Genomic DNA, 26,220 nt, shown 5'->3' with positions numbered 1-26,220 from the left:
TTTCACTTTATATTCTCAACTCTCCGAATGCTATGTCCTATTCCAGACCACTTTCAGGCATTTCACTTTATATTCTCAATTTATAAAGTAGGCGGTTGTCCTACAAGTTTAAAGTTAAGAGAATTGAAGCAAACAAAAACTTTAAAGTAGTTGAGTTGAGCAATTTAATTACAATGCTGATTTTTAAAAAAAAAAAATATGATATAATTCTATTACTGGATGCATAATGGATTAAGGGAACCTTAACATTCAGTGTAAGCATGGCACTTCAGACAAAGGCATGTACATGATGAAAGTATGTTGTTTCAAAGGAACTCAACATGGTTGCCAGGAGAACAAAGTAGGTAGTTGTTACCCGTAAAGAATCCAGAGATTTAGCGACAAATTATATAATCAGTACTCCCTACCCAAAGAATTTAAAGCCTACTCCTTCCCATTCATAAACACACCAGATAATTTAATAATTCTTTCCCCTTTCCAATTTGCCTTTAATGTTCACTTAATTTAATTACCACTTATAAAACTATTAAGGGGATGTTTGGGAGCTTTGGGGAATTTAGGGGGGATCAGTCACAGCATCTGATTTAACCCATTCACCTGTTTCGTATCCACTTTGGAACCATTTTCAATGCTACTCACTTTGGTAATAAACTTGGTTATAGAAGGGTAAAACAAATTATTTGAAAAGAGTATAAGATCACAGACTTTTCTACTATATCTCTATTATAGAAATTAGAAATGTAAAAGGCCCATTAGCTGATTTGCCCTATTTCCATGGAAATTGCAGTGATTTTTTTTTCAAAAGACCTAATCTATTTTGTTTAAAATAAATGGGAACTCGATGTAAATTCTTGTTGGAGCTTGAAACTGCTGATTGTTGTGTTTTCCCGGTTGTTTTTCTTTTTAGATCCACTTGACAGTTTGCATAGCTAATTACTGTGTTCTCATTCGTTTAATTCCAGCATTGCTGTAGGCTGTTTAGAATGAGTGAGGGGAGGGGAGCCTTACTGCAATTTTAAAGTACTGTACATCAACAAGCTGCTAAATCAAGGACTGTGGAGGATAGAGAGAATGATAATATTGTGTCTGTGTGTGTATTTTGCAAGATGGGTCAAAATTAAAGCAGCCAAGTGAATTTTAAATAACTGCCAGGCTTTGGCAGCTAATAACAATTTAGTAAAGGTTTTGTCAATAACCAAATGCAGGAGATAGTGGGGCCCCTTGCGGCCTCATTTTATGTAGGGCACTTTGTATCATGATGGATCATTTCCAGCAAAAAAATTTGGTAGGAAGACTAAATATACACTTTAAAAAAATCCAGGTTTTGTTGTTTTGCTGGTGAATTAATTTTTAAAAAAATTGACAATTTGCATAGTGCAATTTTAGATGGAGAAAGCTTTGTAATTTGAAGAGAATTTGTTAAAAATTGTTCTTTTAGCAAATAGGTAGCTTTAAAATTTACCAGTTTTAGTGTTCTGTGGATTCTGTTTGTGGGAAAAATACTTTGTCAAGAATCACTACTTTTATTGTTAATGAATCATGAGTCCATTGTACAAGTTTTGCAATTTAGAAGCATCAACCAAACCATTCAAGAACAATTTAGGTAGTGTTGGTTTAAATGAGATAAGATTATTTCTTTTCATTTCTTGTTGGTGGTGGTGGTGATGGTAGTGCCTTTGAGGGGAAAGGGGCATTGGATTTAAAGAATAGAATTACATACTTAAATCTTCTTTTCTGCATTCTATAAAGGAACACTTTTTAAAATTATCCTCCACAATTCATTACATTGAAAGTTTGTTTTAATTGAGCATCCCTAAATAATTATCATGCTTCTTTAAGGATACTTCAGTTTTGAATGAGGAAACTAATGTGAAACTTCAGTTTCGAATGAGGAAACTAAATGAAAATCAGTAGAAAATTTTTACAGCTCTTTCATGTTGGGAGTGTAACTGTGTGTTTGCAACCATGGTGAAAATGATTATTGTTGAATTTATGTATTTAGCTTGGAGCAGCCAAACTGGTGAAATTAGCCATCTAAGAGCAGATGATGAGTGACAGATCTCCACATTTGCAAAGCGGGTGGATGGATGGATGGATGGATGGAGAGAGAGAGGGAGGGAGGGAGGGAGAGAGAGACAGAGAGACAGAGAGAAGAGAGGAGAAAAGAGAAGAGAAGAGGAAAGAGAGGGAAAGAGAGAGAGAAGAAGGAAGGAGAGAAGGAAGGAAAGAAGGAAGGAAGAAGTTTGTGGTTTCTGGTTGTTATAAGCAACAGACAGTTATTTCTAAACGTTTTAAGACACAATGAATAGCAAATATTGTGTGTCTAGTGATTTGAACCTCCATATATGAACTCAGTTGAATGCTTGAGAGCTAAGATGAAACTCATACACATACTTGCAAACCATTGCCATGGTAACATACTTAAAATTTCCAAGGTTTGTCTCCCTCGAGTTTGCACCTGCGTTTAGCTTATTGTAAAACAAAAAAGAAGGCTTTCCAACTTGAAGATGCTTTTGAATGATTGGGAGTATATTTTGAAATAAAATGGAGGCTAGTTTAAGAGTTAAAAGAAAAGTAGAACATTCGGAAGAAAAGTACATTTGCATTCTTCCTGTAATACTGGCTTTTTTTCCCTTCCTACTTCACAATATCCTAGGCAAGGAAAAATATGGGTAGTCTACTTATTATTGTTATTAGGATATTGGGGTTTTGCCCACTTTAATGGCAAACATGCTGCCTCCTGGCAGGCTAGAGGTAATATATGTGCATGTCTTGTATAATAAAGGTGAGAATAGCTAAGATTTATTTATTGTTTATTATGCACCAGGAACAATGTTAAGCACTTCATGGATCATGATTTTCTTATTTCTTACAACTACACTGCAGGACTGGTATTGCATTCATCCCATTTTATAAATTAGAGATTAAAAAATTACCAATGTTCTAACAGCTCCATGTTTAAACTCAGTGCCCATGCACCAGATCACTGGGGCGCAGCATCACAAAATCTGTAACCCATACTAGCACTGCTCAGTTTGTCAAGTGAACAACTGGTCCTAGGAAAACAGAAAAGCAGCTACCACAGGGAGCTTCTTTCTACTAAAGATGTGAAGTGAATCACCTACCCTGGGTAAATGTAGCTGAATTCCTGCATGGCAGTGCTAGATTCTACCTATAAATACAAGCTAAAGCGCTTCCCTCCCCATCCCCCATCTTTCAGGTGGCAAAGTGGTCAAAAACAGTAAGGCAGCTACCTTTCTTATTATATTGCTCATCTCCTTCCCAGAAAACTCAGTGGAACACCAAAGGAGGCTTGGCTTCTATATGACTAGCTCTTAGAAATTAGAAGTTGAGGTATTTGAAGTCTAGTTTTAATAAGAAAACTAGAATGAAATTATATAGAATGTGAAATTAGAAAAGCCTATTTGAGGATTATCAGAGTTAAAATATTACTAGGTGGGTCACTTACAAACAAGTGCACTACCTTCATCAGGAACTTTGCATTTTGAGGAAACTAACAGGTCTTGTGTATTTTTAGCCATGAGCCTTGACTGAGATGCTCTCAAGTACCTGTGCTTTCTTATTTGAGAGCCTCCCTAGTCCTCTTTTTCTTATAGGCAATTTATTATTTCTCAAGATAGTTAAAGAATCTTGATTATCTGGATTTTCAGCTCAAAGGAGATCTGAAGGAGCAAATTTGAAAAGGGTTTTAAAAAGGTATCTATAAAGCCTGACAGTGATAGACAAAAGAGACAAAGAGCAGGCATCAACTGAAAAGGGAAGTTTGGGGACCCATGGAGCAGGACAGTGACACTCTTCTCTTTAGCATCTGAGATTGCTACTGTGCTGCAGGTACTGATGCTCCTAACAATAATTCCAAACCATCAAGTAACACCTGTCTTCTGAATTTTTGTTTAAAAGGTGACACATGACTTCAAAACTTCTCATGATGACAAATGACATTCTTTTTTGGTGAACAGAAGGCTTTTTTTTAATCCTTAATCAGCAGGTGTCCCAGTAATGAGAATAAATAGAAGAGGGAGGGACTGCAGAGGTGTGAGGGGACAGAAAAGGGCACATCCAGGTGGGAGGGGCATGAAAGCAACTTCCAGGAACACATCGGAACTAAGCGGCAGTGAAAGTAAACCCCCAAGTCTGGAGAGAGGAAGGCTGTCTAAGAGAGCACATGGTTAATCCCTTAGTCTGTTTTGCATGTGACCTTTACTTATCACAGCTATTTTAATGGCAAAAAAAAAAAAAATTATGACTAGTGGTTGAAGAAGGAGTCATTATACAATACTAAATAAAGCTCCCCAGAGTTAGGCACAGATTCCATCTAATAAAATGTGTACAGAAAGGCAAGCTCTCTAATGAAGTTCCTCACCTTCAATAGAAGACATTTAGTAATATTCTCCCCCAGCGTCTGCAAATGTGTTCTTCTGTTGGTCCTTAGTGGGCTTCGCATGTAGTAGTGCTGAGTGCTTTCTGGTCTAGCAACTCTGCATAATGTCAGCAGATGCCATTCCTTGGTATTTCTTAAATGCTTTCCTTAAAATTTTCAATGAAATGTAGGGAAGAATTGAAAAAGACAAATCATGTTTGAGAAACCTGGGAAAATTAGCAAATTAATCCTGCTAGTTTTATCTTCCCCATACCCAAACATGAAACTGGAACCAATGGAAGGAGTGGGATGCCAACTGGGTATAGAGCCAGGAGGTCAGAATATACTCTGGAGATCCGAGTCTGGCACTGAGTAATGCAGTGATTTGATACCACTCACCTGACCAGGCCAACTTAGGGTTTCCCTCTCTTTCCTAATGAGATTGGAACAGATAACACAAAAAGCTTTCAAATTCTGACTTGAAAATAGGATTTGACAAATGCTTAGTTACATCATGCAGCTAGAGAGAAGAGAAGCTCCTTGGCTTTGCAGTACATTGATAATATGATGAGGGTTTTTTTTTTTTTTTGCAGTGTTTTAAATAGTTTTCTCATCAAATATGTAATTTTCTCTATAGGATGTTCAAATATGGAGTGTGAAATTAGGTTGGGAAATTGTATTTCCTTTGTGAAGGGAAAGTCTGTGTCTAAAGATCTCAGATGTCCAGTTCTAGGAATAAATGTTTCCTTTCACATTGCAGAGAGCTAAGTGAGAATGAGTACAGAGCCCACAGTGTCTACGTAATAAATACTCTCAATAACATCTTCTAAGTGCCAGCCATTGTGCTGGACAGTGCGCCTATCCAGCTGTACGAAATACAATACTCATAGTAATCTTGCAAAATAGATGTAAACAGCTTCATTTTTTCATAGAAAGAAACCTAGAGAACTTGGGAAACTTGTCCAAAGTCGCAAAGCTAATAAGTGGCACACCTGGGATTTCAGCCCAGTCTGTGTAGCTCTTAAACTCATCATGCTCCTGCCATGCTTAGTGGTCAAAGAGATTTTTCTATTCATAGAAGTCTTCATATGTCACACGCCTGAAGCTGTCCATGCAACTGAAGGCAAGAAAACCTGGTTCCCTATTCTATTTCTCCTCTGATTAACTCATTATTAATCAAAGGTATCTAGTGAATTACTGTGAGTGGATAAACGAATTAATGGATGTGTGAATGCATGGAAGAAACAGTCAAAAGATAAAAATTTTGTGGCATATTCTTTCCTTGGTTTGAATTTGATAGCTGGTCTCAGCTAGCCCTTATCTTCATGCAGTTTATTTTAGAAAGAAGATAAAACTTTCATCCTGTAGTTAGATTTTGAAAGCAAACATTTTAAAGGCATAGTTTTCTTATAATCAAATAAAAGTACTTATAATTTGACTATTGCTATAGAGTTCAGGGGAGACGGAGAGAGTTGGGGGACTATTATATAGGAAAAAAACCCAGAACAACCGTCAACTATTTTTTTTTTTTTCAGTCCTTTCTATAAGGCAGGCTCATATTGCTTTCTCAAAGGACAGAAATGCTTCATACCGGTAGGCAGACCAATTTATTGAAAGACATTTTTAGCCTTTCCTTCCTTCTAACTTACAATCACTCTCTCTTTTCAGTTAAAGATAATGTCACTTTTTGCTATTTCTCTACCATAAATTTCCAGCCATGAGGTATAATGTGGAAACCAGTTAAAATTTTTTTGTTGTCACTTTCTAAAGATGTTAGAAGGCAGATAAAATCTTTGAAAAACTGATTTTGCCGTAGTTCTCATCTCTCTCTCTTGGGAATTATACTCCTGGAAAATAATCTATACTCGCTCACTCTTGTTTTGCGATTTAATGAGCTGTTATAAATGAGCAATTGTGACAAGCATACACCTAGATATAGTGAACTTAGGATGACCGTCAGGATAAAATTATTTGAAATAATTCTACCAATTCAATTGTCATGTGTAATCTTTTTTAAAATTGTTTAAGTCAAGATGAATCCTTCACTCTTAAATTTATTCTATTTTTACAATCATAATTATGTTCATGAAATGCTTTTATTTAAAATCCAGATACTTAGATAAGCCAGGTTGAGTGATGACATTTTTTTCCATCTTTATTGAAGTATAATTGATAAATAAAAATGATATATTTCAGGTGTATGACTTGAGGTTTTGATATACATATACATTGTGAAATAATCACCATAGACAATAGTGATGACATTTTGAATCAACTCTATTGAATTCCTGTGATAGGTGTTCTGGGGGTGTAATCAACTCTATTGAATTCCTGTGATAGGTGTTCAGTGACATAAATTCTGTCTCATGGAAGTGAATGCAATAAGATAAGACATATACCTAAGCAGTTTCCAAACTTTTAGATTTAAACATAATTTGGAAAGGCATATACTTCCACTGTTCTAATGCACTAAGAAAATATTACTCACTGTCTTATAAGAGTTAATTAGCATATTATTAATCCACAGATAGGCAATGTCATGTTATATTATAAATGTAACCAATACAATAATGAGCCTTGTGCTGCATGGATCACAGTTACATAATGTCTCTTCTCTCCTCAGGACATTCCCCTCTTCATCTCCTTTCTTTCTTTCTCCCTCTGTCTTTGTCACTCACTTTGCTTTAATTATCAGTGTTTGCTAAGTGAACTGTTTTTCTATCTATCCGTTCATTTGGATGCTCTAGATGTGATAGGACATGAATTAGAAGTAAATAGACTTTGGATGTGGAGATAAAATAAATCAGGTTGTCACATATTCCAAGTCCCAGGAAAGTGAATAAGGAGGAGAGCTTAGCGAGAAGTCCAGTATCGCTATATCTGTGCAGTGGCCCTCCAGGAGGAGATCTGGCCTGGAGAACAGGAAATCACAGTGCCAGGCAAGGATTGGCACTACCTATTCTTGCATGACAGAGATCAGTTCCAAAATATCAGCATTTATGTGAGGTGCCAGTTGGAGTGAGAGATATATATCCTATTCAATTGAGTAGACAAGAGGATTTCAGGGCATGAAAATGAAATTCATTCAGTTAAGTAGATAATTGGCCACTCGCTTTAAGCACTTCCTAGAACCGTTCTTTATACTGCCATGCAAAGAACAAAAATAATTCCTTATTAGTTGTAATAATAACTTACATAAACATCGCATTGTAGGAACTTTATATTTCCAAAGTGCTTTCATTCATATATATGTGTGTGTGTGTGTGTGTGTGTGTGTGTGTGTGTGTGTGTGTGTGTGTATGTATCAGATTTGATCCCCATAACATCATCACGAGATAGAGAAGTTATGATTCACATACACAAATGATACATCTACATATATGTTTACATATATAGTGTGTGTGTATATATATTCATATGTATTATTGAGAACCCAGAAACCAGTCTAAGATGCTCTATATTGCTCATGAGATCCAGACTGCAACTTGATTTCTGGTCTAGTACATATTTTCCATTTTCAATTCCAAATATGTATTAATGAATCAAAGTTTGCACCATAAAGAATGAAGTCATTGATACGGAAGCATAGAATTTCAGTTGAACTATAACTGGGAAAAATTAGATCTTCGTGTCTGGACAATATAACATTGCAATATCTGAGCCAGATAACATTTACTGTCAATCACTGCTTGATAGAAACACTCACAAGGTGCTGCTCAGATGTTGGCTTAAGTGGGGGAACTTAGTATAGAATCTTTCATGTATTCAACTCGTGGGTCCAAAAAATCAGAAAATCAACTTTTTGTTAACTAAATCATCATTTTCAGCCACTTTTCTACTTCTTTACTGTTTCATAGTCTAAGCATTGTGTAGGATAGTTCTCATGTATTCCTGGGTTCAAGCTCCTTTATCGAGGAGCTTTACTACATGTTACTATCCAGTATGACAGAAATGTGGATAACTTCTGTGTACTTGTGTCTCCTTCTGTATACTTGATTTCAAATCTCTAATTCGAAGGTCATCGTGGAAATGAGACTTCTCTGATCAATGAATGCATGTCTAGATTGTATATGGAGAAGCAACCAATATTACTAATAAATGGTCACTTCCATTTATTTGTTCCCAAAATATAATAAGAGATAATTTAACAAACCCCTAATGACGGTTGTGTGTGAGAGAGAAAGCTAAATATCTCATTAGCACTTAGGTTGTGAAAACAGTAGTTAATAAGAGAGGCCTGGGAAGTCGAAAGGATTTTCATCAGTGGATTAACGAGAACAGAGATAGAGAGTTCATTGAGTTAATTTTGAAGCCAGCATGACCTGCATTCTTCTAAGTTGAAGGGAAAATATGCAAGAAAAAAATCAGTAATTTACTTTTTTTTCCCAGTCTCCAAGAATTTAGTTATGCATTTACAGGTGGAGATGAGAGGCAAGATGGTTAAGATCCTAACAAAATTATGAAAAAAATTACTGCAAGTAAATAAAGAACTCCATTTCAAAATAACTGCAGTTAAATCAATATTCGAATTTTGTAACTGGATCTTAAAAATGTGAACTCTAACATTCATTTTATTCCCTTTTTGGTGTCACTAACTGTGCTGCCCTATAAAGTGATGCAATAGCTGTGTATGTGTGTCCTTGTATGTGTTTTCTTTATGACAGTCTTAGTGGTCAGTTATGTAAAATTCGAAACTCTCCCTTTGCCACCTTTTTAACTTACTTTAAGTGTATTACATCATAGATCTTTATGAGCCATATCAAATCCTTTACAGAACAAGATGGCTCTAGTTGGATGAATGGTTGGATGGATAGGTGAACTGATGAGTGGATGGATGGATAGGTGATGAATGGCTAAATGGATGAATAGAAGTCAGCCTGAATAAGAGACGATCACAATCTACTAAATGTTGGGATTATCTCATAACTTTGCCATTAATTAGCAATATAATCATAGTCAAATACAAACGTTTAATTTTCCAGCTTCAGTTTCCTGATATGTAAAATGAAGAGCCGAGACTAATGATCACTAATGTTTTGTTCAATATGAAAAGATATATGACTGCTTGACTAAATTTGATTCCATTCCCTTATGTGTTCGATGCCAACAATGAAAGCTTGAATTTTGGAGGCGTGTTAGTTGAAACTATCCATAATGGGCATTTTACAATTATAAAATCTGCTTTGGCCTCATAATGAATAGGATTTTCAGTTCAACCTGTGTGACTAATTAGTCCTTTCAGTAACAGTAGTTGGACTAGAGATTCATATTGACACAGAAGCCTAGATTTGCATTGCAAACATCTGTCAGTATTTATTTAATTTGGAAATGGCTAAACCCAGTTCAGAAAGTGCTTTGTCTAAAACCAAAACAGATAGGGAACAGATCAGACCACATGCATATTCTAGTTTCCCTTACACTACCTACAGTCTACTACAGGCAGTCTTTGGAGGTCGTACACCCTCAAATTCTAAGTAGGGAGAATCCATAATAATAGATTATTCCATTGGCTTCCTAAAAATTTAAACTCCACTCTAACTTTTTTTTTTTTTTGGCTAGCTCTCCTACGTTGCTTTGGCTAAAAATGGAAATGCAATATGAACATAGAGGTCATCATTAGCTTAAATAAATAGTATAAGATATGTACTACCTTTTTTAAAACATTAATTTTAACTTTTCTGACACCAGGTTTCCATTTTGCAGTTTTATCACTATTTTGCATAACTTTGCTAAGACCTAACATTATTTTTTGATTAGGAAATTGGTTTTTTTCTTTCTTCCATAGTTTTCTTTAAATTCAGTTTTCTGTGGCATTATTTCCATATCCCTATTTTTCCCTTGAGTTTTGCCTGCTAGGATGAGCAGTATCAAATGCATATCAAAATGCATGTTAGAATATGTAAGATATTGTGATCTCTTTACCACAGTGGAGTTTTTCTATTCAGCACGTTTTCACTATTCTGGAACCATAGTACACATTTTAAGCAGCCAAAAAAAAAGTTAGAGTGGAGTTTAAATTTTTAGGAAGCCAATGGAATAATCTATTATTATGGATTCTCCCTACTTAGAATTTGAGGGTGTACGACCTCCAAAGACTGCCTGTAGTAGACTGTAGGTACTGTAAGGGAAACTAGAATATGCATGTGGTCTGACAATTGAATTGAAGAAAATTGAATGTCTCAGCTGATTTATGGTCACCTTATGTAATAACCTTAGGGATCAGTTGGGAAGAAATGTTAAAGAAATGTGAAAGCTGTCTGTTTTCAGGAATATTTAAGCTTTGCCCTAAGTATTCATGAGGGCCAATGTCCAAACATTCAAATGGAGCAAATGAGTGTACGAATGGGGTGTGTGTGTGTGTGTGTGTGTGTGTGGAGGGCAGTTTGAGCAGGTGCTTAACTATAATATTCAGGATAACAGCACCTTCACCTGTGTCCTGAATGAGCCTGTCGTTGGTAAATATTTAATGGAATAATTGATTTGGAAGCACTGTTACATTTCAAGAAAAATAAGGTATTTGATTGTTATTTGTATTAATGAGTGATTCATTTCTATGCTTTAGAATAGAGTGGGCACAATAAGTTATTTGGAGGTACGAACCACTAGGTAATGACCATATTTCGTGCCCATCAGAAAATGCTATGCATAGAGAAGGTGTTTCATATTTGTTGGTAAATAACTAATCCTCATTTTCTTTGTTCTTCGTGTACTAGAGCTAAAATTTACCCTTCACATATTGGATCTCAGTTTATAATTTTTATTTTTGTTAGTGAGCCATAGGATGAACATCTTTATGTGGCATCTACTACTCGGAGAAACAATTGACAAAAAACAAAAACTTGACCAAAACAATGGAAACTACCATAGAATTCATGCAGAGTCTCTAGTTCATTGTTGACTAAAATTACCAATTCGATATATTTATTTGATTTGATTTGATCAAACTGACACACTGTTTGGAAATTGTATATGTGTATTATGATTGGATTGTTTTCTGCAGTTTTATCTCCTGGTGAAAATTGTGACTTCTCTCACCTCCCAGGAACTTCTTGCCCTATAGATCATCTCTGTAGGGGGTCAGACTTTGCTTGTGGAATTTGTAACACCAATTCTAAATACTGGTATCTTTTTTTTTTTTTTTTTCCAGAGAAAGACATTTAGCAATAAATCTTCTCTGGAGAGACTATCAGATTCAGCCCTAAAAGCCAGACATAAATGTTCCCTCTCTTCTAGAGCAACTTCATATAGACAAAAGTATCAGCAAGAACAAGTGTCCATCAATTAGTCAAACATATCACATTTCAGTTAGCACCATACCCTACCCATCAGTTGTCTGAATTCACTCTAAATGTCCTTCACAGCAGTGAGATATTGGGCTAAATAATATTACACAAGAGAGAACTATCCCTTGAGACATTTTTTTTTTTTTACTTTGTCCTTAGATGTATAGTTAGATAGACTATTGTTTAAAAACAAAGTTCCAATCAAAATGTTAGAGTAACTCAGGGATTTCCTTAGGGGTGTCAAAATCATAGTGGACATCTTTTTGCACAGTTGGAGTTCGCTCATTTCATCACAAAGCAGATATGTCCTAGTAGAGTTTTGTATGTGTTTTCATAGGAGTGCCTTCATCCTCAGCAAAGTTCTTTATCATGAGGAATAAAGTCTAGACATATTTCAAACTAAGTTTATCAATATCTTCTTGTCAGATTTTTTTTTTTTTTTTTTACCACGGGTATGCAGTTGCTCTGCATTTTAAAAAGTGATAGCAAGTAGATGTGCAGCAAATTTCACCATTAAAGGTGGAAGTGGGAAAGACTCCCTGTGAGAAAGAACAAAAATACATGAGTGCGTCTCTACTACCTAACCCACCAAAGGGTCTCTCTCCAATAATCCTGGGTATTAAATAAATTGGTCTTTTTTTAGATATATTTTTCAAGTTACCATTGATATACAATATTATATTGATTTCAGGTGTTGAACATAGTGATTAGACATTTATATACCTTACTAAAGTGATCACCCGATAGATCTAATGCCCATCCAACTGGGCGAACCTCTTACTGTACATTAAGAACATTCTTTCTTTCCTATTTTGATTATTTTTTTCCAATTCTGTACTGTGTTGGTGTTTATCTGTTTAAATTAAGTCCCAGTGCTTTTATTTCTTGAATTCTGTCCAAGTCATTTTTTCCCTAAAGCTAAAGAGACCTCAGTATTTTTAGTAGACATTTTGAGCAAGAACAGATGCTTGCCATGGGAATATACATACCACTCTGAATTAGGGAAGATCAGCATAGCACTTTTGACCTCTGAGTGGTTAAATATACCTTTAGGGACACTTATCTAAATGGATGGTTATGTAAAGCTAATGCTCTTGCTTGATCACTATTCTGTCTTTTTCAGCAGGTAGTCTCTCTTCTGAAAAAGGTTATAAGCATCAGGGGAAAGTATACTGAAGAATAGAATTGATTAAGGTGACATATTTGAATTTCTTTCTGCCACTCTCTCAACAGCATGTCATAGACAGGCAGTTGCAAACACAGTGAATTAAATTGAAAGTACACAGCTTTGGCTACAAAATTGTTTAGTTAATCCACCTTCTAAAATGAAATTTAATTTTTTTCCCTACATTTGAACCATTTCCTGATTTTTTATACAATGATGATTTCTACCAACACATCTATTGATTTGAGGTCTTTCATTCACAAGACTATTAGTGGTTTATAATTTCTGATGGAAAAAATATATAAAAAAAACAAGAATGTATATTCATTATACTAGGAAAGCACATTAAAATTAAATTATAGTTTTACAGTAAGGTCATATCTGTACAGTTTTTTTTTCCTATTGTTAAAGAAGGATACTATTTAAAGGGCAACATGTTTTGTTATTTTAGGTATGGCATTTTTTGAAAGATAACACCGAGCACATTCTAACACTTTGCTGAATTATTCCAAAAGGCTGTTGGATATAGAAAATAAGTCAGCTTTTAAAACAAAATTGAACTTGGTTAGCCTAAATAATTCAGTCTGCATCAAACACTATATACGGAGTCACACATTTTCAATTCAAGAATTTCTTTTAAAAAGCAGCCTTTATTGTGTATGTGTGATGTTTGACTTCTAATTCAGAATTTGAACCTTAGCAGTAAAAGATGGAAGCTTAGTCCAGCAAAGTCCCAATGTACCTGCTGTATTTTTATATAAATATTAACATGAGATCTTAAGTGGAAAATAATTCATATATACAACTTCCAACTTAATATCTAAAATTGTATTATAACTACAATGCAAAAAAGATTAAATTGGTGCTACATTCATGAAAATGTCGATAATATTGCAGCTTCTATAAGCATTTAGAGTGTGGTCCTATTCTAGATATTTTCTGTGTACTAATTAATTCTTACAACAATAAGTACTATGATGCTCTTCAGTTTTTCAGATAAGAAAAATAAGGCACAGAATAGTTTTTAAATCTTTAATGCAGGATTTCTCAATTTCTGTACTATTGACATTTTGGATCAGATAATCCTTTGCTCTGGGAGGGTTGTCATGTGCATTTTAGAATGTTTAGCATCATCCCTGGTCTCTACACATTAGCTGCCAATAGAAGTTGATTCCTTCCCCCTCCAGCCAGCCTCAGCCCAACTGTATCAACCTTTAATGTCTCCAGACATTGCTAAATGTCCTCCAGGTGGAAGACAGGAAAGGAGGCAACATCACTGCTGGGATGAGAAGCAGTGAATTAAAGAATTTATCCACATCCTCTCCCTCCTCCTATCAATAACCAAACAACAACAACCCTATAGGATTTCATCATTACAGTTACGATTCCTCAAGGAAAATGAGAAATTCTCTTGTAACCGTGAGATTAATTTTAAAGAGTATCCACTGTGGTTGAGAAAAGAGTAGCTTTCTCCTTGAAGTTGGTTCTAGAAGAAAGCAGATGATCTGTGTGGGGGTGAATTAGAACAATTGACCTGCAAGATCTCATAATCCAATAACTTATTATTATCGAGTCAATTTGCATGTTATCCTTCAAGAGGTGCTTGTGTGAAAAGGAGGATGGGTTTTTGTCTTCTAAAGCTCACTTTAATGAAAGATGCCTGCGTGACTTTCACATCAATTGCTGGTAGTTATCACTGATGTAAGCAGTTAGTTACAATTCCAGGAATACTGATATTTTGAACTGGTCTTTTAAAATAACAGCAACAAAATAAGGAAGTCAGTGTCCTGTCTCAGGAATTAAGAGCAAAATAATATTAAACCACAATTCTATTTAAATGCTTGTATTTAAAGTTATATCGTGAAGTATTAGCACCTCAACAAATTATTTAAAGACCCTGCACCTGAAAGATTTTTAAGCCTAATTTTTGTCACAAAAATGCATCATCGCTTGTCCACATTTCTTAAAATAGTACAATTTTCTTAACATTTATTTATACTTTAATCTCTGACTATATTAGGTAATCCCTTAATGAAAGCAAGTCATATCATAGTTCTTTTTCTTTAATATTGGACATATATATTTTTAATTTTATTAAGGTATAATTGATGTATAACATTAGGTGTACAAAATAATCACAATAAATCTAGTTAACATGCATCACTATACAAGTTATAACCTATACTATTTTAATTCCACTTTTAAATAAGGATTTTGTCAATGTTGCAGTTCTGGGTATTATCTGAACAATTATAGTCTTCTTAATCCGTAGCCCATGTAATTAGGCATTTTTCTTCTTGCACCTTGAATTCTTAGCGCTAGTGAAATCTGATGTAAACCTTCACAGTTTCCATGTAATAACTATGCAGAGTTTACTGCTGCTTGTAAGTGACAGTAAAGAACAACCTTTGGTGCTTGTAAATGTGTTGATTATGTGACTGCTAGGATTTACATGCTCTGCTTTTATTATGTTGATGGTTATCTTTTTTTGCTTAAAGTGCAATGAAGCAATTAGAATATTACAGAGAAAACTGTGACCTCTTTCCTATTTACTATCAAACAGCACCTCTCTTCAAATATGCTTTTTATTATGAAACTTTAATAATAAAAAGAGCAACGGGAACATGATACCTGCTTCCTAAATGTTACAAAAATAAGACTTGAGTCTGAAAGCTCAACACAAAATTTTCAAATACCTTAAATGAACTGTATTTGCTTCCTCTTTTGCATCAGTGAAAGCTATTCTCTGCTTAATCTGTGTTTCCTAATAATAGCAAGTTATATAGCAAAGATTCATCAAAGTCTACCTGGTAAAAGGTTATAGCTATTCTGCTTTTAGAAAGCCAAGCACAAGTACTGTATAAAACCTACTGATGCAAATATTGTGGCTCTCTGGGGCTGTAATAAATTTTAAATCACCTGTTTCTGCCAGGTTGTTTTAAACCTGTATGCAGCTTCTCTGTGCAGTTGAATGGATGGATATATATTTCTGTGTTCTTGTATAAAACAAGCTATAACCAAGTTTTCACAGATATGCAAACACTTCCATGAGAGATCTAAACTAAGCTGAAAAAATGTAAGCTCTGCATCCAAAGATGAGAACCTCTATTTGTTCCCTTTAAATTAATCAACTGAATATGATTCTTTTACAGACCACAGATGACATCCTTGTGGCCTCAGCAGAATGTCCTAGTGATGATGAGGACATTGACCCCTGTGAGCCGAGCTCAGGTGGGTTAGGTTAGTCGACTTTTTTTCTTACCTTCTTTGCTTTACTCTAAATCTTTGTTGCATGCTGTAGTCCTTAGTGAGCCTTGCACTTATGTCTAGAAATTCACCCTATTAGAGAATGCCTGGTTCATGCTTTTTACATGGATAGAGTTTCCCATATTTATTGAAAAAAAAATTTTGATAACAAAACCCATCAAGATGTCGTTATCTCAGAAAAAGCAGTGAGAACAGCAGTGTTCAGAATTCATTAACTCACAACATAATTTTTGTGTATATCAGTATAATGGGCTTTCTCTTGGGTCACCTAGGTGTGGTAAAAAACTTCAAAATTACAGTGCATTATGAGAAATTATTTGATGTTTCTACTGACAAAAGTCCTCACACTCACTTTGTGTGTTGTCTTAAATGATAGATTTATGAATTTCAGAAGTGAAAGTATTAATGGCAGCAGTAAAACAAGCGATAAGTAGAGGCCTTACTATATTTAAGAGAGAACTATTTGAATCTTGCCATGTCTCCTTAAAATTCAGGCTCATGTATTTTAACTCTAGCTGATGCATAATTTCTCTTCTTTTGTGATATGGTGTGACTGACCACCATATAAATACTGTTTCTATACAGCCCTGTACCATTTCCTAACTTTATTCAAGTGGTGGCTGTGGACCATGAAAATTAATGAATAATAGGGTTTCATCGCACATATTCATAATACCAAGTATTAGGGTCATTTCCTTTGTAAAGTGGTGTTGCTTAAAATTCAATAATTTCACAGTTTAGGTTAATAAAATGAGTGAGGTTGATATGGACTGACCACTGTCAGCTAACTCATGACTGTAGATTTCACTTAGAACGCCAGAAGTACTTCATGTCATGATACATTTGCATTCTTGTGAAGAATTTCAAAGTAGATCTACTCATTCTGATATATGGATTTTATAAAAGTGGTTAGAGTACATATCTTTTCCCCATTGATAGCTGCTCGGCAGGAGAAGGTTCAGGAGACCCAAACTGGCTGTATTCTCTCCTTCTTCCTCCACCTTCACCCCACCAATCAAAATCTTCAGCCTCCTTCAGAATCTTCTTTCTTACACTATTATTAGAACTCTGATGATCATCTATTCCATTCTTCCAGTTTTTTGATGTCTATAATCACTGCTTTGGTTATCTGGACCAATGTAGTCCTTTCACGATGTCATCCTGGGCTCCTCTGCCAAGATCCCGACTTTGTTTTCAATGGTATATTCATTCTCTCTGTTAGTCAAAAAAAGAAAAAGGAAAAAAAAGTTATTGTTTTTTTTGTCTGTTACATCAGCCCCATCTCTTTTCCTTCTGCCTCCAAGTTTCTTCTTTCCCCATTTTTCCATCTGTACTTTTCTGAGATCCACTAGCATGGCTTGTTCATAAAACAAAGTCTAATGTTTGCTTGTACATTCATATGTGTTTGTTTGATTTTGTTTCTTAATGAGCATTTTCTAAAGAGCAATTTTTTCAGTATTTTCCACTGTATTAAAAAATCACTAAAAACAAAACAGGTTTTTACTAATAGTACTTACTGATTTGCCCCTGGCCTGAATTCCTTTACTGTATGAGTATAGACTATCATCCTCACTTTGAGTATCTAGTAACCCTTATTGCATTTAAAATTGTCACATTTTTCCTTCTTGACCACAGGTAAGTGCTCCGATTCTTCAAGCTTTTCTCATAGGTCTCACCACTCCTTATAGACTAGTTTACTGTGTCTCCCTTTCTCTGGGGACACTTGCCTAAAAACAGTAGGGGATGTCGGGGAGAGGGGGACAAAGCAAGAGATTACCCATCTGTCATACTGTCCTTTTTATGCACCTGAGTTTTGTCAGCTTTGTTAAACATTATAGCACAATGGAAAGTGAGGACCAGCTTGTTAATACTCATACTCCCAATAGTCTTTTTGCCCTTGTTTTCTTTCCCATACTTAAGGCTCTCTGTGAAAGAATCTTGTTTGCTTACCTGTTACTTGTTCATTAATGTATAGCTTGCATCCCCTCACAAAAAGGGAAGCTCCTTGAAGCAGAAATGGTGTTCGCCTTGCTCCCTGCATGGATCTGTTGTATAAATTTTATTTTTGTTTTACTGCAGCAATGGATGTTATTCAATATACAAGACACAGCAGCTACTGACTGTGATGACAGGTACTTCAGTACTCTTGTGGCAAATCTTGTTTAACTTTTCATCCTCTCTTTTCATTCCTTATTCCCTAGTTTTCAATTCATCAATTCCTCTTACGGCTTAAATTTCAAATTCTGTTGCTTCAGTGAGATCATTTGCCTTAGGCTTTTCTTGTGATCTTTCCTCTTCTTGAAAGTGTCTTGATAGTGTATTTCACAAGTGGTTTCTCATTCTGTATTATATTTTTGTAAGTGAGGTCTCTTTTCTATATTGAGTTGTTCTGTCCAATTCCCTATGATTTTTTTCATGCCCATCTTTTATAATTTATGTAGTGTTGCTCTTTGGGTAGAATTGGCTATTTGTATGACAGCTTCCTATGAACTTCTTAGTTTACATATTTTTCTATAGTCTACTTTTCTTGGAATAGAGTATTTTTCAATTCTCTTTAAATTTGAATATTGTTTCATTATAGGATGCCCTTCCTGCAGACCCTTGTACTGGTTTTCTTAGATATCTTGTTTGCTGCTTATCATTAATACAAAAATTATAGGGCCTGATTTTATTAGACTTGGGATACTGGATATATCTTTATAAAATCATTTCAGATTATCAGCAGGTCATATTTTGGAAAACCGACTTTTAGGAAACTTAGATTTTGAGTTAATATTCAGAAATGAATATAGCTGCTATGCCTTTGTGCTACTCTCTCAGCAAGTGAAAGCAGTCTTTTTTGTAAAGGGATGCATAATTACTTTTACAGATGGGTTGCCTAAACCTTCTGTGTTTCACACAGATATCTTTTGTGCTCCCTAAATATTTACATTTGAAAATTTTCTAATCACGCAGACCCACATCGCCTTCAAAAAATGGCTTCTTTTCTGAAAATGTACTGTGTTCATTATGTCCGCAGCTTCCTAAAACTCTTAATGAAACAGGACAAATCTGTCATCTTCTTGAGCACAAGTAAATTATACCTTCTATTAAGTGTTTGATAAATTTGAATTACCATGTAGTTCCACTCGGAACTCTTCCTGAAGAGGGAAAGTTGTATATTTGGTGGATTGTCAGTTTCACCATTGATCGAGTGGTATTGAGTCCTACTGTGCACCCACTGCTCTGTTAAGCTCTGGGAGTAAAAACAAAGTTTACACCATCAGTACCATTCTATAAAAGAACATCATCTTTCATTCTACCCCAGATACTTCATCAGTTATTCTTTATTACCAGGTTCTTCATATTTCACATTAAAAGATCACCTGTTTTTCAGGTGATTGCAAGAATTAAAACTAATATTTTTAAGGCACCTCCTGTAATGCTTGGCATAAAGTAAAGCATAAATGGCAGCTTTTCTTTTTACATAATGCTGTTACTTTTCCTACCCGAAAATTGGTGGGCAACTGATGAAACCACTCAGGCCTCCTGATGGGAACTGTACATGTTGAAACTAGATCAGGAGCACTCCCCTGGGTGGGAACACGTAGAACTCAATTATACTTGATTCCAGCCGTACTGCCCTGCATGGTTAGCATTGGATGACAATTTCACATTGGTATAAACAGTGTTTTAGACTATGAGAGGGTGACTGTGCAATGCAGGAGGCCTAATTGAATCCCAGATCTTAGCTGACAGGTAGAAATCTGAAGCAGCCATTGGTAACTAGGTCACATGCCCTAAAATGCCCAGTTCCAGCTAACTGTGAATGTGACAAGTAGATGGCTTTTTCTTCACACCTTTTACCTTCTGTGCTTTTCCCTCAGCCTAGAGATGTGATTGTTAGATTAAATAAATCACCATATGGAAAGCACGGTGTAGAACAATGCCTTGCTCGTAATATGTGCAATATGAATGTTTGTAAAACAGGTTTTTAAAAATCTTATATTTTAGACTTACTTAGTAAATGGACAAAATGGCAACACTGCAAACCACTGGATTTCCAAGATGACTCTTGATCATGTTACTATTTCTTAGTTTGGAGGCCCTCTTCTAAATAGACCCCTTTTTCAAACCTCCTAAAGAAATATGAAAAGGTGATTTTTATGTTGATGTGAGACTATGAAGATACTGACCTTCATTCTTGTGGGAGCTTCCTAATGAATAATTCTAATTTGTCATTTGTTACAAAGAGAACAGGACCAGCTTCAGTTTTCAGGGAGCCCTATTTAGGAAGGACAATTTTCTCTTTGATATATAATGCTAATAATAATGTCTCTTCTGGGTGGGTGGAGGTAGCTAATAGGATATTGGGCCACTTTCATATCAATGAAACCCTTGTCAAATGAGAAAAGCTCTAGTGAATAAAAAAAAATCTGGGTAACTGTAGGAAAAAAAAAAGGATTATCATTTTTTGGCAATCTTTTAGGCATTAACTGAGCCGGTGGGGATGAGGTGGTCACTGGAGCCGTCAGAGGACAACTGTCAGTTGCCCATCAGTCGTTCACATTGGTCAGTAATGACAGATGACAATCATAACTAGTATTTACTGAAGATTTATTCTGTGTTCCTTATTGTTCTTAGTGCTTTATGTACATTATTCTACTTCATTTCATATTTTAGAAGGTTACTTAAGAATTCAGGCACCTCACAAATATAGGATTAATTTTTAAAATGGTCATTTAAATAATTTCATGGCTGGCATAAATTTGGTGGCAAAAGGTCCTTTACATGTATTACTATTCATTAGGCTAAATTTGCTGCAATTACTATGCAATTTTGAGTGGTTTTATAGTGTGCTATTTTGAGAAAAGATCAAAGGCTTTCTATTGAACTGATCCCATTAACCGCATTAGGACTAAAGATATGTATATTGAACAAGGTGCATCTTTTCTTTTCATTAAAAAAGTAATCATTTAAAGGAATATCACTTATTAGATCATTTTTTAGAGCCTGATTAGAAGCTAATTTTGTGCTACATTTAAATTTGGGAGTATTTATTATGTGGTTATTCAGAAAGTTTAATTAGCCCATAATAGCCACACGTTGCTGTTAAAAATGGGAATTTTGAGCTGCGGCCAGTAAAACAGCAGTAATGAGGTCTCCATTTTTGGAAAGATGTAGAGTACAAGGCCAGAGTGCATATAGATAGGTGCAGGGCAGCTGCAGCTGGGCCAGCATTGAGCTATTTGGCTTTCAGTGTGTGACATGCTGATGGTGAAACCTTTTCCATATAAAATTAATTTCCAGAAAACAAAAATGAACACTGTACGTTTAATATAAGAAAGTCACTTTAAACGACATTTGTACTTACTTTCTGAGAAGAGTAACGTTAAAACAAAAATCACATTGAACAAAATTAAACGAGCAAGTAGGCCAGAACCCACCAAAAGCTCAAAAATCAAAAAACAGACTGGAGAATTTTAAGAGCTGCAGTGGAAGGTTCGTAGATCATCTTTGATTTGGCTTCACCCAAAGTGAAAGTAAACCTTTGATATTGGAGGTGCTTTTACAACTTGGAGCAACACCACCCCCCTCAAGGTAACTCTTACCCTCTCACAGAAACTAAGACAGGAGGAGCAATCTTGCTTGAAGGTTATATTTCAAAGGGACAGATTCCAAGTCCTTGAGAAAAATAGCCCTAACACTAGTAAGAGACTGTAAAATATTTACATATCAAAGGAGCAGAGAAGGAATTTGGAATTACAATTTCTCTAAAGTAAATGCTGAAAGGAAAGGGAGACCAGGGGCCGAGAGCCCCTGGAAGAAGCCTGTGTGAAGTTGGGTCAAGCTTTGAGGAAGTTAAGGTTAAAACCTTCATCAGCAAAGGTGATTCCACCTTTTCAGGCAACCGATTCGAACCACCAAAATTAGTTCCTACTAGGAGATTGGTAGGAAACAAAATAATAAAAGGTGGTTTTCATTTCAGAACACTACGATTTTTATTGAACGTGAACTATTTTGACTTCTGTGATTTTGAAAATTTTTTTAACAATATAATGAAATGAATCATTGTCACTGGATAAAGAAGCTCTTAAAGAGCATTTTGTGAGAATTGTCATATGTAACAGGGAGTATTAGTTTTAGCTGTAACTTTGAAGTAAGAACCAGTTTGTGTTGCAGCCTTTCCTCTACCCGGGGAAGAGGTTCAAGTTCCTAATCTGTAAAATGGGGTTGTTATGAGATTTAAAGAAGGTGCAAGCTCTGTGTTTAGCAGAGTGCTTGGCATGTACTAAAGGTATTTAATTATGACAAACTCGATCGTGAGTACAGGTCCTATTGCTACTAGCTTTGGTTTTGTGCCGGTGAATGTATTATCCTGCACTGGAGGGCCCCTTGTGAGGCATACAGATTTGATCTGAGTGAAAACTGAGCACTATCCCTTTTGATAGAATGGACTCTATTCAGATGCCTTAACTAACATATGATTGGCCGCTTATAATAACTACTTAGGAAATAAGTAAGTTCGCTGAGCTTGATTAAGCATCTAATTGAAAGTCTGTAAAAAGTACATGGCTACAAATACAGAAACTTCCTATTAAGTAACAGAAAAGTATGTTCAGTAATGAGTACACAATAAATTTTTAGGCAATCTACACGTATCTAGCCTTAAACTATTAATAACATTTCATATTACAAGTCCTTGTTAGAAAATGCAAATACCATAAGAGCCTTTCTTAAGTGAAGATTTCCTGCTGAGCTTTGAAAGGAGACAATGAGAAATATTGCCATGCTTTAAAATACCAAAAATAAAGAAATATGGTATACATTTAGAAAGATATTGTGTAATTCTCTTTTATAGAAACATAAAATCCAGGAAGAATGAAATCATGTTTTCTTATAATTTGTGTCAAATGCTTGCTTTGATAATGAAACCGGTCTCCTATGGAGTTTATTTTATTAATTATATTTCCTCAAATGATATTAGCATATTCTGAATACCACACTAGAGGAAATGTTGCCTCCATGAAGAGCCAAAGTTTGTTGATTCATATGCTCCAAGGAGCAGCAACTGCTGTATTACGCTTTAGTCTACAGTCTCATCGTATGTCATCTGACTTTGATTGAATTACTCTCATCAAAAAGCTTGGGATTGGTAATAAAATAGGAAAGACAAGAATAGTTTGGACTTCTGGTTGAGATGATGGAGTAGATAAATGCTTTGCTCATCTCCTCCCACAATGACACCAAAATTACAACTAAATTATAGAACAGCCATCAGTGAGAACCACTTGAAGAGTAGGTGAACAGAAGTCCTATAATTAAGAATATAAAGAAACCATGACAAGAATTGTTAGGAAGGGCATAGATGTGGAAAGGGCAGGTCCCACACCCATGATGCGGCAATTGGAAGGGTATCTCAGCTGCAGAGGTTCCCCCTGAGTAGTGAGGGGGGTCCCCATAACATCTGCCTGTGAAAACCAGTGGGGATTGCATCTGAGTGAGAGGGAAGGCTGCTGGAATACCACGAATTCTTCTTGAGGGACCTGCACACAGACTCACTCACCCTGGGCTCCAGCACAGGGGTAGCAGCTTGAAAAGTACCAAGGATATAAGGGCAGAAACTGAATTGACTAGTTTCAGGGTGAGGGCTGGAGGAGTAGGGACAGCTCTTTCCAGGGAATGAAGTGCTAGTAGGCACTATTATTTCTTTGTTGAGTTCCTCTCCTACCTAGCCAGCAGGTGCAGGCAGGAGCCAAACTTGAGCTCTCCATCAACCTGTTAACTTTGTCCTGGTGATTCTGAGACCCCACCCAACTCGTGGGCCCACATGAGTGGCCTGCTTTGATTCATGCTGCAGACTTTCCTAAAATCTCAAAGGTCCACAAACCCCAAATAAGCAGTGGCTTGCCTATATCTCTTGCTACGTGGCCCTGGCACAAGAAGCAGCTGGTCTCAACTTGCATTAGACTCCCATCAGGTAGCTGGCTCCAAGCCTGGAATAAGTTGTGGCCAGTGTTGGCTTGGATGTAGCTTCGACTCAGCAGCCACAAGCCCAGCAAAAGTGGTGGCTGGCTTTAGCTCATGTCATAGTACTCTCCAAATGGTTCCAAGCCTGACAGCTGGCCTCATTTTGCACCACAGCCTCTCCCAAGCACCTCCGAGCCCAGCACTAGCCCCCACAGATAACTTTGCAGCTTCCACTAGGTGGTCCCAAGCCAAGTACAAACAGTGGCGGACATTGCTATGCACCAGAGCTGTTTCCAAGAGGCTCCAGAACCAACAGACACAGTGGCTGCTTTCAGACCACTCCAGAGTACCAACCAACTATCTCAACAAGTGACATCCCAGAATGGAAGACTAAGCTGGCAGTAGAGCTTCACTAAAACAACTCTCACTCCGTGGGGTCAGTTCCTGAACAACAGCTTATCCACTGTTGTCATAGCCAGCCCTCACAGTCAGTCAACATGAGGGTCAATCCTACTCAATGATGTGCCAAGAGCAATTAAGGCTCAATTACAGCAGGCATGCATACACAACAAACATTCCTGGAGCACCCAGCTCAAGTGACAAGGGAAATCATGCCACTGGCCTCAAAGGACACTGCACCAAGACTGGGAGATATAGCAAACCTACCCAATAAATGGAAACAGAGTCAGCCAAAAGCAAGAGACAAATGTGTTCCAAATGAAAGACAGGGCAAAACTCCAGAAAATGAACTAAACGAAATGGAAACAAGCAATCTACCCGATACAGAGTTCAAAATACTGTTTATAAGGATGTTCAGTGAACTTAGGGAAATAACAGATGGACTCAGAACCTCAACAAAGAACCAGACAGAAATGAAGAATACATTAGAATAAACAGATTGGGTGAAGCAGAGGATCATTTCAGCAATCTGCATGATGAAGTATAAAAAATATCCAAGAGGAACATCAAAAAAAATTTTTTTTTTAAATGAGGATAGTTTAAGAGTTCTCTGAAATAACATCAAATATATCCACATTCACACCATAGGGGTACCAGAGAGAAAAAGCGAGCAAGGGATTGAAAACTTGTTTGAAGAAATAATGACAGAAAACATCTCTAATTTGGTGAAGGAAACACATACAACTCCAGGAAGTACAGAGTCCCAAACAAGATTAAGCCAAAGAGTGCCACACCAAGACAAATTATAATTAAAATGTCAAAGGGTAAAGACAAAGTGAAAATCTTAAAAGTAGCAAGATATAAGTAGTTATTTACATACAAGGGAGCTCTCAAAATTATCAGGTGATTTCTGAACAAAAACTTGGCAGGCCAGAAGGGAGTGATACAAAATATTTAAAGTAATGAAAAGCAAAGACCTATAACTATGATTATGCTGCAAGGCTATCATTTAGAATTAAAGTAGAGAGAGTTTCCCAGATGAGAAAAAAACTAAAGGAGTTCATCACCATTAAACCAATATTACCAAAAATATATATATTATAGGAACTTTTTTAAGTAGAAAATAAATTTTCAAGACTCTGAATAACAGGAAAAAAATTCTCACTGACAAAGACAATAAAAGCAGTGGCTCAATCAACTATTAAGCTAGGGCAAAGGTTAACCAAAAGTAGGAAGATCATGTGAAATTACAACAATAAGGAATATGCATACACACAAAGAAGTAAAATTAGTGATTTTAGAATATATACAAAGTTAAGCAACCATCAACTTAAAATAGACTGCTGTAAAATTTTTGGTTTGGTAACCACAAGCCAAAAACCTACAAGAGATTGATTACAAGATATATACATGAAATAAAGAAAAAGGAATCCAAACATGACACTTTAGAAAGTTATCGAAATTCAAGGGATAAGAACAGAATAACTACAAAAACAAAACAATAAAATGACAATAACTTCAAACCTATTAATAATTAAATGCAAATGGAATAAATGTTTCATTCAAATTTGTAGAATGGCTGACTGGATAAGAAAACAAGACCCACACATATACTGTCTATGAGAGACCTACTTCAGATCAAAAGATACACACAGATTAAAAGTAAATAGATAGAAAATTATATTTTATGCAAGTTGAAGTTTAAAAAAAATCTGTAGTCATACTTAGACAAAATAGACTTTACAATAAAGGCAGTAAAAAGAGAAAGGGTATTT

General features: G+C 35.8%; 1 protein-coding gene across 36 annotated transcripts in view; it reads left to right on the top strand.

Annotated features, from left to right (window-relative positions):
• NRXN1 (neurexin 1) overlaps positions 1 to 26,220 on the top strand; it is a 1,005,516-nt gene that overhangs the window by 960,160 nt on the left and 19,136 nt on the right. For 23 of the 36 annotated variants that reach the window (XM_036224889.1, XM_036224882.1, XM_036224875.1 and 20 more), the window contains one exon: positions 15,982 to 16,069. In XM_036224889.1, coding sequence (XP_036080782.1) covers positions 15,982 to 16,069 — 88 coding nt within the window. The remainder of the gene's footprint in view (positions 1 to 15,981; positions 16,070 to 26,220) is intronic. The other 13 variants (XM_036224890.1, XM_036224888.1, XM_036224887.1 and 10 more) reach the window with 1 other exon arrangement.

This window comes from Rousettus aegyptiacus, unplaced genomic scaffold (genome assembly GCF_014176215.1).
Source record: "Rousettus aegyptiacus isolate mRouAeg1 unplaced genomic scaffold, mRouAeg1.p scaffold_m13_p_7, whole genome shotgun sequence".
Taxonomy (NCBI): domain Eukaryota; kingdom Metazoa; phylum Chordata; class Mammalia; order Chiroptera; family Pteropodidae; genus Rousettus; species Rousettus aegyptiacus.
The sequence above is the reverse complement of the archived record's forward strand: the minus strand, read 5'-3'. Positions and strand labels throughout refer to the sequence as shown.